We start from the raw sequence: 17,208 nt of genomic DNA, 5'->3' as shown, positions 1-17,208 counted from the left end.
AAACACCAAAAACTTCACTTTTATTCATTAATGGGAAAATCCAGGTAAACCTGGTACATTCATCCACAAAGCTTACATAAAATTTGTAACCCTCAATGGAAACAGTAGATGAAGAACCCCAAACATCACTATGGATGACCTCTAGAGGATGGACAATTTTATTTGCAGGAAACAGAAATGGAAGCTTGGCAAATTTGCCTTCCAAACAAGATTTACAAACAGAAGACACATGATCTAAAGATATAGGAATATGTGATTGTTTAAGCATTGCAGCAGTGACAATGTTGGAACGATGTCCTAATCTTTGGTGCCACAAATTTATTTTGACTTGACTGCCAAGATAGCAGGTTTGTTGCTGAAAAGATGCATTATGTTTTTGTGCTTGAGTGATGAGATATTGTGGAATGTGAAAGGGTATGGGATAGAGGCCTTCTTTACACAGCCCCTGAAGAATGATGCTCTCTGTGATCTTGTCCTGGATCCAGAAACAAAATTCATCACAAATGAATCTACATTTGTTATCTTTACAGAGCTGATATATGGATAGTAAATGTTGTGATAATTGAGGCACATGCAATATGTTCTTTAACTCAAAAGCATACTGAGGTGTATGAAGAGTAGTAGAACCAATATTAGAGATTGGCAAACCTGAGCCATTTGCTGTTGTTACTGTATCAGTGCCAGAGAAAGGTGCTGCAAGATTGAGATTAGAAAGATCCGAAGTCATATGAGAAGTAGCCCCAGTATCAGCAACCCAGAATTGCTCTTGTGGTGCAGAAGGAGAAAATGTAGTATGCATTGCAGAAAGATTTGAGGGTGGTGATCTTCCTTGATAAGTGAAGTTGCCTCGATGATAACACTGAACTGCAGTGTGTCCATATTTCCAACAGATTTGGCACTGCACTTTAGAGGATGGTGCAGATGGAGAAGAGTGTCTTTGAAAGCAATCTGCAGCAATATGACCTCTTTTGGAACATATTTGACATGTTGGGACTTCATAACCATGCTCAGGACAAGTGGAGATATGGGGTTTGGCAGGACCAAGTATTCCAGCACTCGGATGAGAAGGGCTTGTGTTGTATCGTGGATGAGATTGAAAGTTGTTCATGTCCCTCCCTCGTCCTCGAAAGCCACTGGAACTATAGCCACCATTATAACCATTATTTGGTGAACCACCATAACTGGTGACTGAGAGGAACCACTGGAAGATCCTTCTTGTAGCATAAGAGCTTTGCCTTTACCGGATGTAGTTTGAGCAACCATTGCAGTTACAAAAGACTCTGAGATTGAGTTATTTTCAACAGTTGCTTCCTCAGGCAATAACTGAGACCGAAATTCCTTAAGAGTGATGACATTCTCCCTGCCCCTTATAATTGTCCGAAAGGTATTATACTCAGAAGGCAAACCTTTCATTGCCAATATCACAATATCATCATCCTCAAAGGTGACACCAGATGCAGAAAGATGATCCTTCACATCTTTAATGCGTTGCAAATATGTAGAAACTGAATCAGTACCTTTCTTAATATTCTGTAGCTCCGTTTTTAACTGAAAAATACTGGCTTTGGTGACCGTGGAGAACCTATCTTTCAGGCTGATCCACATGTCATTAGAGCTCAAGCAACCAATAACACAAGACATAGCAGTGGGAGACAATGTGGCAATGATAAGTTGCATTAATGCACGGTCATGCATTTTCCAAATTTGAAAGTCATCAGTCTCAACACCTTCAATTGTAGCATCTTCAATGAATCGAGTAGGACAGCGCCTAATACCATCCACAAAGCCTAAAATGCCATGACTTTCAAGAAGCAATCGAAGTTGATATTGCCAAACAAGGTAATTTGTATCATCAAGTTTAACAGTAACAGAAGTAGACACATTTGTAATCAAATTCGTGATCGGAGACTGAACTATGTTCACTTGTGCAGCTGTCACCATTGTGTTGCAGAATGTAACAGAGAATCAAGGAATTTGCTGGAAGAAATTGAGAAATCTAGAGTTGAAGAAGCAGTCACCGAATTGCAGACGAACAGAACACAAATCGAGACTGAGATTTAGCAAGAAATCACCAAGACAACATGGAAAAATTGAGTCACACCTTTCATCAAACACTTGGCGGACATGGTTGCATACACTGTGTAAATCAAGATCGATGGCAGACACGAAGCTTGACTCGAAAGATAATAGCAAAGAACTCCAAATTAGATCACTAAAAAAAACTTCAAAGATCGAGAGCGGAAGCAGCACTGATCCTCAGAGTCCAAGAACCGGCGAAGATACCATGTTAATCTTCATCCTGTGAAGAATATCAATAGAGTTTTCTTATGTAATCTAGAGAGAGAGAGAGAGAGAGAGAGAGAGAGAGAGAGAGAGAGAGAGAGAGAGAGAGAGAGAGAGAGAGAGAGAAATAGACGAGTTTAGAGAGAGAATTGTAGCTGAATTATACTTTCTGTATTGAATGAATGAATTCTTACATTACATAATATAAGTATATATACATGTGACTTTCCTTACTCACTAAGTATTCTATACTAACTGTTTTAACTACCACAACCACCTTATCCCTTCATCTTTTGACACTTGTCACAATCTGACAGTTCTTTATCTTTACATGGTATACAAAAGAAGGAAAATACAAGTAGCATTTATACACAGAAAATCAACTAGAAAATCTAGTCTGTGTGTTCGTCACATCAGCAGGTCACTCCAATCCTCAGCGACCCGCTGCCGGACAAGCAGTGGACAGTAGTCACTCTACTCTCCTTGATAGCAGGGCTTTTTTTTTCAAGAAAATTGAAACATTCAATCAGCAAAAGAAACCCACATTGTATCATATCGTGCACTATTCGTCAACGTAATAAAACGCGGATTAGACCTAGACTCCAATATACCTGTCAGCACCCAAAACGAGTGCAGCACTCAATCTTTTGAAATCCACCATTCCGACGAGTGCAGCACTCAATCTGTTCGAATCCGCCATTCCGGTAATAAGAAGGTACTTCCTTATAACTAGACCTGGAAATTAATGATCCAAATCGGAGTGTAATCGCAAGTTCTCTAAGCAGCGATTCAGATGTCCAGGTGGACATTCCGGATCGGAGTGTGTCACTACATCCAACGGAAGAGGTTTCCATCCTGTTTTTGGTTAAGAATTAATTAAAGAAGAGTAAGGATGTATTAAGTGTTTTGTGTTAAGGTCATGGCTATCCAACAGAAAACAGTTTGGCTCCTGGTCTACAAATCACAGTTTGACATGTGTACAAATACTTCGTCAGAAAACACAAAAAGTACAACTTTTAGGTACGTGTCATAACGTCAAATTGTGATTGGCATGTAAGTTACTTCCAATTCCAAATTAATTGACAAGAACATTTTAAATTTTTCTACAATGCACCACAAAGAAGGATCCATGTTGATTGTTGATATGGAAATTGGGTTGAAAAATATAATATTCGGAAAATTTGAAGTGAAAATATGAAAACCTACCTCAGTTCTATAAACACCAATACTCAGATTCAGCTTTTGGGGACTTGGGCCTTTGCAATAAGCAACCAGCATCTGTTTTTATTCCCAAACGAAAAAGAAAAAAGAACATATTTCTTATAATTTCTGTTTTAGCAAGTCGATATTCTATTTCAAACTATTCTAATATATCAGATCGTGGTCTACAATGATGTGTCTAATTAATTGAGAAATGAATGTCTATTCAATTGAGGAATAATTGGCTCAAGGATTACGCCAATTAGTGGATGGACATAAATGTCATTGACAATAATTCATTCCTTCACATTTTCTATTTTTAATACCAATGGAAAATAATTCATTTCTAGTGTGGCCCTTGGATTACAAAGGAATTTCAATTTGGCCCTCTTTTGCACTTCAACATTGGCTTAGACAGCAGTGGTTACAGCTGCATGTATTGCATCTGCAAGATGAGGAACTGTCTTAGGACCAAGACCTGCCATGTTAATCCTCCTGCACAGTAACAACAAGAGTGAGTAAATTATGTTGTATCGTCATGCCGTAAAACTGTGCCCCAATGTAAAATTATGTGTTCGATCTATGAAAATTCCGGTGGTTGAACTGACGTGCACTGACAGATCATGCCCCGGACCCTAGAATTGCATATTGAAACTGGATTGCATAAGAGAGTACATTTCTTGTCTGCGTAATCTATACCCGAAACAAAAAATAATACTACGTATGCGGAAATACACATGCATTGGGGGAAAAAGCTAAGTTTGTAGTGTGTGGGGTGTTACCCATCAGATGGCAAGTAGATGTGGTACTCTTTTGTAATGAAGGCAACTTGTTCAGGGCTCAATCCTGAGAAAGTAAACATCCCCACTTGCCTGATTATGTGACTCCAGTCACCAGGAGTACCTGCCATTTCATAAGAGAGCTTGAAAAAAATGACTCGAACCAACGGAAGCAAAAGGGTATCTATAGGCGACTAATCATGCTTTTAGTTGTGTTAATCCTTCTGCCAGTACAATAAATTTCAGAGAGAGAGGGAGAGAGAGATTGCAGTGCCTTTGTCACGCAGCGCATTGAATAGGTGTTGGCGCATGCTCATAAGGCGGTCAGCCATTGCCTTCACTTCATTACTCCATTCATTGTACATATCCCTGCAGACAGAGGCAGACACATGTTCCTGATTGCAGTGCCCTCAAGTTAAACTGCACAAAGGCAGACACATTCGTATAACCAAATACCTGTCCTTTAGGATAGCAGCCACTATGGCTGCCCCATGAATGGGTGGGTTAGAATACATGGGCCTGATCACGAGTTTCAGCTGGCTTTCGACATTACTAGCCACTTCTGCTGTCTTGCAAACCTATCAAACAAAAAGCTTTATGATTTCTAATTTCAGGAAAATCCGTTGAAGCCGGTATGTGCAGAAAGTAGTAGAAGGAGTGAGTATAAATACATGAACTACTATAAAAACAAGGTTTTTAAGATGTCTATACAAGCAAGCATCGGTAGGTTCTTTTTATGTTAAGTTTTTGGGCTTTCAATGTAGGAAAAAATGGTGTCTTACAATGCTGAGTGCCCCAACACGTTCTCCGTAAAGTCCCATATTCTTTGAATATGACTGGGCTATAAGGCTTTCACCACCATCAGCAACAAAAAGGCGAATAGATTGCGCATCCTCTTCCAGATTTCCACTGACAAAACCCTACATAGAGACCCTAGATGAAGGTATATAAAGAAACTTGCACCTATTTCTCAGGTGCAAGTACCCTCAGGCTTCAACGCTTGGGGGATCCTAGCAAACTGAAAAATGCAAGGTGTTCTGGACCTTTAATGAAACAGTACCTTACCTGATAAGCACAGTCAAAAAACGGTAACAACCCTTTTGATCTGATCAACTGTCTTATCTGCTCCCACTGTGACATAGTTGGATCAACACCAGTGGGGTTTTGCGCACATGCTTGGAGAAGCACGATAGCTCCTGTTGGGGAAGAACGAAGATCTTCCAGCATGCCTGTCATTCACCAAAATTGAAAAATGAAAGAACTTTCAAGCATTGTAACGATTGGAAAACTGTGGATAGAATATTAGGCGCAAACAAATTATAGATTTTAAACAAATATTTTCACAATAGCTCTTATTGATCTTCTGACAGAAATAATAGATGAATCTACAGAATACACAATCTACGGTAGAAGGGAGGAATGCGAAGGTTGCATTTATACTCAGAAAATTACCTTGAAAGTCCAGTCCACGCATTCCTGGGTCATAGTAACGGTAAGTTTTAATAGCTATCCCTGCCGCGGAGAAAAAATTTGGGTGGTTTCCATATGTTTGCTGGGACATGTACACTATATGATGCTGAGAAAGGTACATAATCAGTCCATGTCACACGAATCCATCAGCACACGTAAAAGCTAAAGACAAAAGGATAAGTGCTTTACTTGACCGTAATGCTTTGCTAAAAAATCGGCTCCAATCCTTATTGAACCGCTACCAGACAAGCACTGGGCAGTAGTCACTCTATTCTCCCTTATAGCAGGGCTGATTCCAAAAAAATTGAAATGCGCAATCAGCAAAAGAAACCCGTATTGTATCCATATGGTGCGAAGTTCGTTAACATAGTATAATGTGGATTAGGCCGAGACTCCAATACCTGTCAGCACCCAAAACGAGTGCAGCACTCAATCTGTTGAAATCTGGCATTCCAGTAATAGGAAGATACTCCTTAAAACTGGACCTGAAAATCATCCAAACCGGAGTATAATCGCTACTCGAAGCAAATTACAATTGCAAGAACAACGAGACACCTTACAACTTACAAGTCATTGACTAGTAACCGCTCCGCTCGACTAACCACATCTAAAAGGACAGGTCTCCCATCCTGTCGTTGCATAAAAATTAAGTAAGAACAAGGATGTATTAACTGTTAACAACTTTGTCAAGGTCCTCAAGGACATTGTTTCACAATATAATCCAAGTCAGCTTGATGGGTCCAGTCAGCAAGAAATTCAACAAGCTAAGTGATAGTTGTAATATTGTAAGTTCTGTAAAGCTAAGATTAGTTAGTCACTAATCACAATTAAACGGATCACAAGTATTTTCACAAACAGTAATCTATTGTTTGAAGTGGTAAAATTGCGCCGAAAAAATTAAAAATCGCAAGAATTTTGAAGTGCAAAATACGGAAACACACCTCAGTTCTGTAAACACCAATGCCCAAATTCAGCTTCTGAGGACTTGGGTCTTTGCCATAAGCAGCCTGCATCTGTTTTTCTCAAACCAAAAAGAAACAAAAGATTCTTTAAAACTCTCTACTTCTTGACTGGGCGATATTCGATTTTAAACTACTCTAACTTAAGAGGATGGCGGGTGAAGAAAGCGGCCATGCTGTCCTGATCAACTGGTCCAACCCGCGCATTCATGTTTTCATACAAACTAAACAGAAAAGAATAAAAGTTTAAAGCAAAAATGTGGTAATCAATTTATTTTACCGCGTAAAGTGGGACTTCAGGGACCTGAGGGACGTGGGAGAATACGGAACCGCCGGCTTGGGACTCCATGAACGCCGCTGAGAGAGTGGCGGAGCAGGCTGGTTGTGGTGGAGCTGAGCTTATGAGTTTCGGACAGGTGTTTGTTGGGTTCCTACGGTGAAGGTTTTTGTTATTTCGGGGACTCACCAACACCTGCACTAAACGGCATTGGCAAGTTTAGATAACCGACAATGCGCTTTATCAGATAGTGGCCTAACACTAAAGGGAAACGACAGCAGACTTGAAGGTGGCCTTCCTTTTGATTGTGATTTTCTCAATGGCCATAATATCTATATACCAAGGTGGCACAATAAATGAGTATGAAACTCTGAACTCATCATTTAGGTTGGAATTTACGGCTTCTCATTTATTATTATAAGTAAAGAAGGATATAATACTAAATGACAGCGTGATTGAAAATTTAAAAATTTTTACAGTGATTGAAAATTTGAAAATCTACTTATCTTGTCTTAACTAGCTGTATTTGTAATTTCACTTGATTGTCACTAATGTCGTATGCAATGAAATTGTATACAAAAAATTCTTACGACAACACACAAACATTGGGATTTGGAGGCAAAAAAGTTAATGGGTTCTTACCCGCCACAATCTTTTGACCCAAACATTTGATCTGAGTCCAGGAATTTGAGTTTTGGATTGGAGACAGCCTTGGTCTTGGGCATTTTGATTTGCAAATCCCCGAAGGTTTCATGATTGCTTTGAGTGACTGCTTGCTCATGCAGTCTTCATATTTCACTTGTGCAAGGACTGACTAGGAAGCTTTTGGAATTTGGAATTTGGAATTAATACAAAGATATTGATACAAGCGACTCTTATCTCAAGTAATTAAATGTGTTTACTCATGCACGTCAGTTTTATATGTTTAAATTTCTTTTTCAATACAAGTAGTGGATTGTCACGATGGTTAGGACATTTTTCTTCAACCCACTGCGTTTGGAGTTTAAACCCTCTACCTTTTCCATAATGTAAATTTAGTATAGAATGTCGCTTGTGATAAAAAATAAATGTAACATAAGGGGGTAGAACAACCCAAAACTAACTCAATAAATTCTTACAAACACTTCGAATCGTAGAGACTCCGATCATGTCATCAAATAAATGAGTTCCAATCCATTCAGGTGAATTCTCAAAATGATGGTACACAAGATTCATATTATAACTTCAATTAGCAAGGTTGTTCGCCACAATGTTCTTCTCCCAGTAGACAGGAACCAACTCGCAATCTGCTATCCATACCATAAATTGTTTGCGTTGATCAATAATGTTGGTAAGAAGATAAAAGCTGGTGTTAGTTATAGTTTTAATTGAATTAACCACTATAGCTGAGTCCATCTCCACACAAAGAGTTGAAATACTTTTGTTTACTGTTATAGACTAAAATAAAACCCCCAAATTTCAGCACCAACCACTTGCCCTTTGCCCAAGCTGATCGAAAACCCAAGCCAATCACCACTGTTTTATCTCGTAATACTCCCCCAACACCTATATTTCCAGTTGAGCCGAGAGCCATCCACATTAAGCTTCGCCTTCCCGCAGGTCCCAAGCTAGAGACAATTGCACTATAGGACCACTAGTGCATATAGTATGAGAGGCGTCAACCCACTCGGTCACAGCCTTAACAATAGTATTTTTTAGAGGTTTTTTAGTCAAAATAGTCTATGAGATTTTTGTAACTTATATTGATTCCTAAGATTTGAAATCAATAGAAGTTGCGCATGAGTTTGTCCACCATCAATCATTTTGATCATTCCTTGAAAAATTATGTTAAATAAAGACCAAATGACAAAAATAGCCTTAATGTAATAAACAATAGGCAAAAAAGATTTGACAAAAATTGAGAGTATTTTTGTTATTTTATCTTTATTTAATAAAAAAATTTCTAGGAATGACCAAAATGATTGATGGTAGACACTTTTATTGATTTCAAATTTGAGCGACCAAGTAATGAGTTATACAAATTTTAAAGACCATTTTGACTAAAAAAACCTTTTTTAGAAGATGTGTCATATATACCAACACGTGAAAATATATATGCTACTTCACCCAATTTGTTCAGACCATACTGCCGTGGATTTCAAATCAACCCTAAAACACAGTTCCTCTCTCAACAAGACAAAGACATCAACAGAAAGTAAACAAATGCTTTTCAAGTAATTAATTTGGAGAGAATAAGCCCCAGTTTGGGGTTGAGGTGATTTTAAAAAAAACTCCTATGAAAAAAAGCTGGGAGTGTTTTTGATGTTTGGTAAACTTAAAAAAAAAGGGCTTATTTTGGAAGCTGCTGTGAGAATAAGCTGAAATCAAAGGAAAAAGCTGAAGCTGCAATTTGTAGCTTTGGAAAACTGGCTTTTTTTCAAAGCACATAGAACTACAGTGCTCCTTTAATGAAAAGATCCACTATCAGACTGCTTTTTTTTCCAAAAGCACTTTTACAAAAAAGTTTACCAAACACTCTGCTGATTTATTTCACAGCCGCTTATTCTCACAGCACAGCCGCTTATTCTCACAGCAGCTTTTTTTCAAAGCACAGCAATACCAAACCAGCCCTAAGTAGTTTCTGTACAATTACTTCCCCTTTCACCAAAATACAAAAATGCAGGGGAACCCTAAACCCAAAACTTATATACTTCTTCCCTAACTAAGAGTGACTCTTCTGTGAAAATGCATTCTGAAAAATCTGTTTACATTTGAAACAAAACTCGGGCGTGGCGGGTTTTCGAATTCTCTTGACGAAACTTCATAGTTTCGGAATCCATGTCGCGATATATCTAGTAAAGATTGTGTAGGCGCTGCCAGAAACGAATATGTGAAGTTTGTGACATCAGAATAGTTGCATTGATCCGCCCTCGGCTCGGAACCAATGGCCCAAAGAATGATCGCTAGCACAATAGCTTTGATCTGCAATATGGACTTGCGTTTAGCTCAGAGTCATGGGAAATTCTGTCGTACCAACATTGTCTGAACCGTTAGGTCAATAATTATGCTGATCTAACGGTTCAGACAATCTCCGAAGTTGAGTAAGAAGAGAGGGTTTTTTATTTTACCTGTGGTATCAAGATGAGAACTACAATGAGGCGGCACATGTTTAGATGAAACGTCAAGAAGTTTTTGAACAGGGTGTGATGCTCATCAATGTACTTTGCAAATTGCTGTACAAAAAAGCAGCTTCTTTAAAAAGTGATTTTAAGTTAATGACTGAATGCACCACATAAAAATCACAAGTGCAGGAAGGCATACCACTTCCCAGTCCATCCTATAGAAAATATTGACGATCACTCCAACCTCAATGCCTAGAAGACAGAAGATGGAGATTATGTACTAATTAGAACTGGTTAAGGACAAACCAGATTGATGAAATTTGTGTAAACATTCATAAACTAGATTCAAATTGCAAAGAACATAGGCTCCTAAAAAATTACTGGGAATTCCTAAACCCGGTAAAAAGTTAAAGAAAAAAAGACGGAAACTTTTGGATTGCGATTCTGACACTCACTGCACTCGAAGGGAGGAGCGCAGGAGGTTAAAACGAGTGCGAAAATCACCGGCCAAGCTTTTTTTAGACATTATAACAAAGATTTGAAGCCGAAAATTAATAGAAAAGTTGTAATCACCAGAAAGGATACAATGAAGAGAATGAAACTGCTGATGGAATTGGCAACCATATGACCACAAAGGGTGCTCAGGCAGACAGCAATTCCCATACCTAAACATGCATATATAAACCTGTCAAACAAAATTGCAACCGATGATTTTCTAACAAATGCAAAATATAACAGAATTAAAGAAAAAACTGCAGATTGCCTCTGCCTATCAGTCTATCGCATAATATAACAAAAACCCTTTTCGTTTTCTTCGATAGAAGCGATATTCAAGAACGAGATTTGCACACGGAACCTCGGATGCGAGGATAAACGCAGTACCATAGAAAGATAAAGAGCAGAAATATGAGCTTTTTTACCATGGCTTGGGGACATGCGCGACGGGAGGGAGCTCAGAGACTCCAACTTGCCATTTCTTGATGAGCCAAAGGGAGTAGATGATGACTCCAACTCCACAAACGTTGACAAATAAATTCACAGCTCTCATGGAGTTGTGCAAGCAAAGCCTTGCACTGCCCACCATTTTTCTCTCAGTCAGCGGCACTATTTACCAAAACCCACATTTATTTCTAGCTACTTAGCAAGTACATATATATATATATATATATATATATATATATATATATATATATATATATCAGGACAAACAACAATTATATAATATTCAACCTTTCCTCCTTCTTGAGAAAAAGCCATGGGGTTTGAAGCCCTTGAAGGAGAGTTGCTGGGATGGGGTTTGGTGACTGCCTGGAGGTTGTGCATGTGGGAACTGGTTATCTTGTTAGGGGCTTGGGCAACATGCCCAACTTACGTGTCATAAAATGGAGAGAAACTTACAAATTGTGGTGGTCCTCAAATTAGTTAACATTTTGACATGACAATCGTGATTGGCTTGTGATTTCATCATAGGTGTCAAACATTTTAAGATCAGCATGGTTCATCACCAACATCACTGATATCTCAGAAGGCATTGGTGATATTAGGTGTGGAATTGCCAATTATTTTGTTGTATTTCTATGTAAGACTCTATTCTCCAACAATAAAAACTGAATTTGACTCACAATGCGTTCGAGTTTATCTTAATAAAACATGACAGTGTCTAATTGACAGAATACCGCCACACTTGAATTCCTCTGGTATGTAAGTCTTCAATGAAATGATTGACCCGCAAGTAGAATTAAAATAAAAAAATATATTATTAGTCATCCCAAATAGTTATCACGCACTCCTATCAATACCAGTTGTTAATTAAGACAATTTTTAGGATAAAAACATATCCAAGTTGACTGTTAGATGAAGAGCATGTGTGCACTAATCTATATCCAAGTTGAAACCGCACACCTAACATTCAACCGAGTACGAGGAAACACTAAAGACGCAGCCTTCGTGTCCGTAAAATGTCAACCAAATCTGTCCCAAGGATTTATAATTGTTTAATTAAAAGTAAATTAAGTACACAATATAAAATTTGACTAAATCTTAATAGGTTAATTCTTCTATTTTGGCCACTTGGATACTTCGGTTCAAAAAAAATAGTCAATATTAATTTGATTCATGCGAAATGTTAAGAACACTCTTTTAAAAATGAAATTTTCTATGAACTCTCTATCCTCTTATAGTTTAACGTTAATCACCGTGCCAACATTATATCAAAAATATGAAGTGACAAAGAGTGTATAAAAATTCTCTTTAAAAAAATCTCCAATTCTCTTTATCCATTTTAAACTAGATGATTTTCAAAAGGTGACTAAATTTTTTTATATATTTTATTGATCCATAAATTCTCTCTCAACGACTAGAAATTTTGAAAACGACACCTTGCAATAGCACATGCAACGACACCACATTTGACTCTTTTTCAAATTCTATTTGCTTAGTGAAACAATAGATGTTCAATACGAAACCAATAATTTTTTTAGAATTATTATTGACACTCTAAAAATACAATCATGCATTTTATGAAGTAGAAAATTATTGCTCTATACATTATTCTCTTTTTAAAACAAATGATATAGGATAAAAGTGGAGTCACACAGAAAAATGCAGGTGCAAATGTTAATAGCAGCTCTCTATTACAATGGTAGAAATGAATGTTGCCCTCCCACCACAATATGGGATTCAAACTTCGTTGGCTCTCTAATATAACGAATCTATCATTTCACAAAAAAAAAAAAAAAAAAAAAAAAACTGATTGAGTTATAAATCCTTGAGAGCAGCCTCTCCATAAATGGGGGTAAGGCTAGCCGACATTCACCTCTCCCAGACCCTGCGTAAAGCGGGAGCCTTGTGCACTGGGTACGACCTTTTAGCCGACTCCACTTAGTGAGAAAAGGCTTTGTTGTTGTTGTTGTTGATTGAGTTATAAATCCGTTGCTGAAAATAAAATATCAAATCAATTAGAAGGACAAACATTAAATAAGTGGGGCAAAAAGTTTTACACTTGTCGAATGAAAAATGGTACCAGGAAAAAGACAACGGAAGAAGAATGAAAAAACGACAGGGAAATCAACGTAATTGGCGCTGTCGTAAATTGTTGCGTTCCCCTCAGGTCAATTAGCGTGAGTGACCACATGTGGGAGCCTTATCGCATTAGTGCATGAAGATTAGGTTTATCTCTCCAACCTCAAACATATGTATAACTCGAAGATGAGTCCGACTCCAAAACTGACCGTTGCGGAGCTGAGCCCACTCCTCATTCATTTAATGTAAATAATATTGTTTGTTAAAAAAAAATAAAAAATACATGAGCATTACAAACAATGTGAAGTGAATCCAAGTTCATACATGAAAGAATGACACAACTACACGAGGCGTCATACAAACAAAGGAATATAAGCGAAAAACAACACGCGATGAGGGCGAAAATAGAGCAGGACTTGGTTCTTTTGACGAGTTTCATAAAATAAGTAACACAAGTAAATAATCCACGCCATATTCAAAGCGACCCCGACTCTCTATACTAACACTATTAATATCTCATTCATCACGTGACACGTAAAAATTACATTTTCGATAGCTATATACCACACACCCAATTATTGTTTGGATTCAAGGAAAAAATAAACACTAGCGAAATTTCCATGCTAGCAATTTTGAGTAGATAGGCACAACAGGTGAAAATTACATTTTCGATCATTTGAAGAGTTAAAAACCACATCCGCCAATTCAAAGGAGCGGAAACATGAGACATATAGGTATTTGAAAGATGAAGAAAAAACATCTCAAGACATCATTGTCGAAAAATCTAAACAAGCGAAAATTGCGGGAGAGGAAGGTAAACTAAAAAAGTGATGGATGAATCAATCAAGCTTTACCCTGTCCATATCATTGATCACACCTTCAAGCTGCGACGGAAAAAGTTCAAGATATTAAAAAAAGAGATAACTAAGCATTTCCCTAATGTTGCTAAATAAGATGGGAAAACAATGAGTTCTGCATACCTTCACGATCTGCCGCAAGAAGTAATCACCGTATCGTTTTGCTGGTTTTGATTCGACGACAGAAATCAAGTCCTGCAGTAGATTAGAACTATTAAATGAATAAAATGTTCCAAAACAGTGATTGAACCATATAACTTTAAAGTTCTTGCATGTTAAGCTTATTAGATTAACTCTAGTCCAATTTACACTAGATAAGGCTAACAATTTCCCAGTAAATAAATCGTCATTGATGAGACGAAGGCATAGGCAGGTCACCAAGTGTAAGAGAAGGGCATATCAAAAGATTCAGAACAACTGAACCCATTTTCAATGACAAGCACCCACTCTTTTTGCTTTTCCTTTCGGGGCACTGAATTACATAGTTATGTCAAACTAATTACAGAAATTACGTGTTTACTTGAGCTAAGATTGTTTTAGATCTTTTGAGGCAGGTTTATAATCACCTCGAAGAAAGTCCCATGAACCAAGTGCTGAAGGAGTTCTAGTTTCTTACAAAAGGTCAAATCACAAAGATGCCCTTGGAACTTTGAATTGGCCTTAGATCAGTTTTCCACTAACAAAAATAGAAGGTAATAGAAGAAAACATACATCGTCAATATAGAAGTCCACATCAGCATTGGAAATAACTTTTCCCTCAGTATCAACGGAATGTGTCTTGTGCTTGTACGTCAACAAGATAGTCCTATAAGACAGAATGACACAACATTAGCATAGAATCAAAAGAAGAATTTTAGGCAACATAATTAATAGACTATCCTCATTAAGTACCTCAACTTGGCTTCATCCACTTCCATGTAGCTTGCAAGCTTTCCAATGGAGATGGATGAATAGACTTTTAAGAAGGTCCTGACGCCTGATAATAACTGTTGCTGCTTCACTTCATAAAGAAACAGTTTCAATTGAAGCCTATAAGCATCCTGCAATAGTTAAAATGGAATTTGATTAATCAAGCACACGTGCCAGAAAATTCATTCACATAATATAATTCCCCAAATAGAGAATCTAACACTACGACATTTTGCCAATACAAAAGTAAGATTTCCATTAGCTTTCCTTCCACAACTGTTTTTACGTTATAACCCACAGACTGACTAGAGACGGTGTTCAATTTTCCTATAGTATGGTGCAAAGAAAGTCTACGAAATTTTCTTATTGCTGAAGTGTTTGTTTCAAATATCTCATGAACTGATACTATGGATGTATCAAGCCAATCATCAAATCATGTAAAATGCATGAAACACTCAACAACAGATAATTACAACTCTATGTCCTCGAATATTCATCGTATCATATATGGAAGGTACTAAATTAGTACAATTTATGTGGGAACTATATATATTTTGTCCTGGAAGCTGGCTTCTGCTATACCATTGCAGAAAGTTATACCACTGCTTTCTGAATTGAAATTCTTTTAAACCATTTATTTCAGTTTACCTAGTTGGGGTTCATACCTGGTTGTAATTAACAAGGGGCTCCTCAAAACTTGGAGGAGATGGGGTAATGAACTTAGGGCATGCATAGGAGAAGAGCTCATCATAAATAGCAAATGCTTCATCATCATATCTTTGCATTCTGTTCATCTTCTCACCATACTTCTCGCGCAACTGAGAGTTCACAGTTTCCTCAACAAGCTTCACTTGGGGACAAAGTGAAAGAGCAATTGCCAACAGGGCATACATCTGCTCATTCTTCTTTAGTATCTGCTCATACTGCGGAGATTTCTGATGGAACTGCTTGGTCTTGTAGATGTACAACAGAATCTTATTGAATTCACGAATCACCTCCACGTACCTGCAACAAAGCCAACAATACTCGTAAGGCTCCCTAAACAACGTTTGATACACGTCCACATCTAAAGCGAAAACAAGATCAAAACACAACAAACAATGTACCTCCGCAACATAAGATTGGCGAAACCATAATGATAAATGGTGGTAATGTGGCTTCCAATAACAGTGGTGAAAACACCTTGTTGGGTAATGTCGATGGGCTGCAAGCATTTCAGACCGGTATGATAATCGCCCAAAAGACAATGAACTCGAAGCAAACCCACCATGCTGAAATACCCCAACACCTTCAACACATTACTGCCACCATTATAATCATACCCATCATTGGCAGTAAACTGCTCGAGCCCTTCCTTCTCTTGCTCGAGAATCTGAATGATCATCGACTTCTCAACCAGAGCTTGCAAGAAATTGAGCACACCATACACATTCCAAGCCTGCAACAAAATCAACAATGAGAAGTTGAGAACACAAATGAGGGTTTAGGGTTTCAAAATTTCTGAAATTGAAATTTGGAAGCGATGATTACTTGATCAAATTGCCTGAGAAGAGCAATCTCCTGCTCGTTCTTGTTCTTCATCTTAGCCCTGTACTGACAGAAGCTCTGGAACTGGTAGACGAACTCATCGACCATGTCCCAAAGCCACTGGTTCGGCAGCTGCATATTAACGACGCCGTGGAGGACAACCTGGAAGAGGCTGCAGTAATTGTCCCAGGAGTCGATTCGCTGCTTCAGCGTCGGGGACAGGCGGGCGTAGAGGTGGCGGAACCACATCTCGCGGTAAAGGAGGCAGAATACGTGGTCGTTGTCGACGTAGTCGGCGACGGCATCGACGGATGGCCAGGGGGTGTCCTTGAAGAGGCGATCGGAGAGGGTCTGGAAGGAGGTCTCGTACATCTGGTGGATCTCGTAGACATTCTTCTCGCGGATGTAGCGGTAGAGGTGGACGACAAAGGATTTGACGGAGTCGGGGACGAAGTTGGGGTCGTAACCGAGGTCGGAAGACGGCGGGGCTCCGGACGACGGTTGGCGCTGCGTCGCCGATGTCTCGTCGTAGGTGCCGGCGTCGTCGTAGTCGTATGCGGCCATGGTTGATTGGCGGTGGTTGCTGTTGGGAATTCGAATGTCGAGAGAGCCGAGAAGGGGAATGTGCCGCTCAGCCACAGCTCGGTGAGAGAGAAGGAGAGAGAGATTAGGGTTTTACGCTCTTCAGTTCAACTGCCATACTAACTGACGAACGAATTTCATTGGGTTTGGGTTGGGTTTGTTTGGGCTTATGAGTTGGCTGGGCCTTTGATTACGCTTTACTTGGGCTAAACATGTAACGTACAACAGTATCTATATGCACGT

The 17,208-nt window shown here is 38.6% G+C and overlaps 3 protein-coding genes across 4 annotated transcripts; all 3 read right to left on the bottom strand.

The window, feature by feature from the left end:
• Window positions 1-3,686: 3,686 nt before the first annotated feature.
• On the bottom strand, window positions 3,687-7,255 carry LOC126633405 (aspartate aminotransferase, cytoplasmic-like). Its single transcript, XM_050303995.1, has 12 exons — window positions 6,972-7,255; window positions 6,674-6,745; window positions 6,300-6,361; window positions 6,134-6,217; window positions 5,922-6,021; window positions 5,715-5,838; window positions 5,328-5,491; window positions 5,045-5,182; window positions 4,719-4,840; window positions 4,537-4,631; window positions 4,266-4,386; window positions 3,687-3,978 (listed from the first exon to the last, which is right to left on the bottom strand). Exons 1-12 carry the CDS (start codon window positions 7,038-7,040, stop codon window positions 3,894-3,896), a joined length of 1,236 nt encoding a protein of 411 aa, XP_050159952.1. The 5' UTR covers window positions 7,041-7,255; the 3' UTR covers window positions 3,687-3,893.
• A 2,156-nt stretch (window positions 7,256-9,411) lies between these two features.
• Window positions 9,412-11,409, bottom strand: LOC126633492 (tetraspanin-19-like). Of its 2 annotated transcripts, none has more exons than XM_050304107.1 (5): window positions 10,990-11,409; window positions 10,643-10,734; window positions 10,269-10,321; window positions 10,076-10,180; window positions 9,412-9,929 (listed from the first exon to the last, which is right to left on the bottom strand). In XM_050304107.1, exons 1-5 carry the CDS (start codon window positions 11,151-11,153, stop codon window positions 9,666-9,668), a joined length of 678 nt encoding a protein of 225 aa, XP_050160064.1. In that variant the 5' UTR covers window positions 11,154-11,409; the 3' UTR covers window positions 9,412-9,665. The 2 variants fall into 2 exon arrangements, with proteins under 2 accessions (XP_050160064.1, XP_050160063.1); XM_050304106.1 differs by having other exon boundaries at window positions 10,269-10,349; window positions 10,655-10,754; window positions 10,990-11,399.
• A 2,302-nt stretch (window positions 11,410-13,711) lies between these two features.
• LOC126632366 (uncharacterized) lies at window positions 13,712-17,080 on the bottom strand. Its single transcript, XM_050302747.1, has 7 exons — window positions 16,387-17,080; window positions 15,963-16,294; window positions 15,522-15,861; window positions 14,839-14,987; window positions 14,659-14,752; window positions 14,071-14,142; window positions 13,712-13,974 (listed from the first exon to the last, which is right to left on the bottom strand). The coding sequence occupies exons 1-7, from the start codon at window positions 16,945-16,947 to the stop codon at window positions 13,930-13,932; spliced, it is 1,593 nt and encodes a 530-aa protein (XP_050158704.1). The 5' UTR covers window positions 16,948-17,080; the 3' UTR covers window positions 13,712-13,929.
• Between the last annotated feature and the right edge of the window lie 128 nt (window positions 17,081-17,208).

This window comes from Malus sylvestris, chromosome 8 (genome assembly GCF_916048215.2).
Source record: "Malus sylvestris chromosome 8, drMalSylv7.2, whole genome shotgun sequence".
Classification (NCBI taxonomy): Eukaryota; Viridiplantae; Streptophyta; class Magnoliopsida; order Rosales; family Rosaceae; genus Malus; species Malus sylvestris.
Note: the sequence above shows the minus strand (reverse complement) of the source record. Positions and strands in the feature narration are given on the sequence as shown.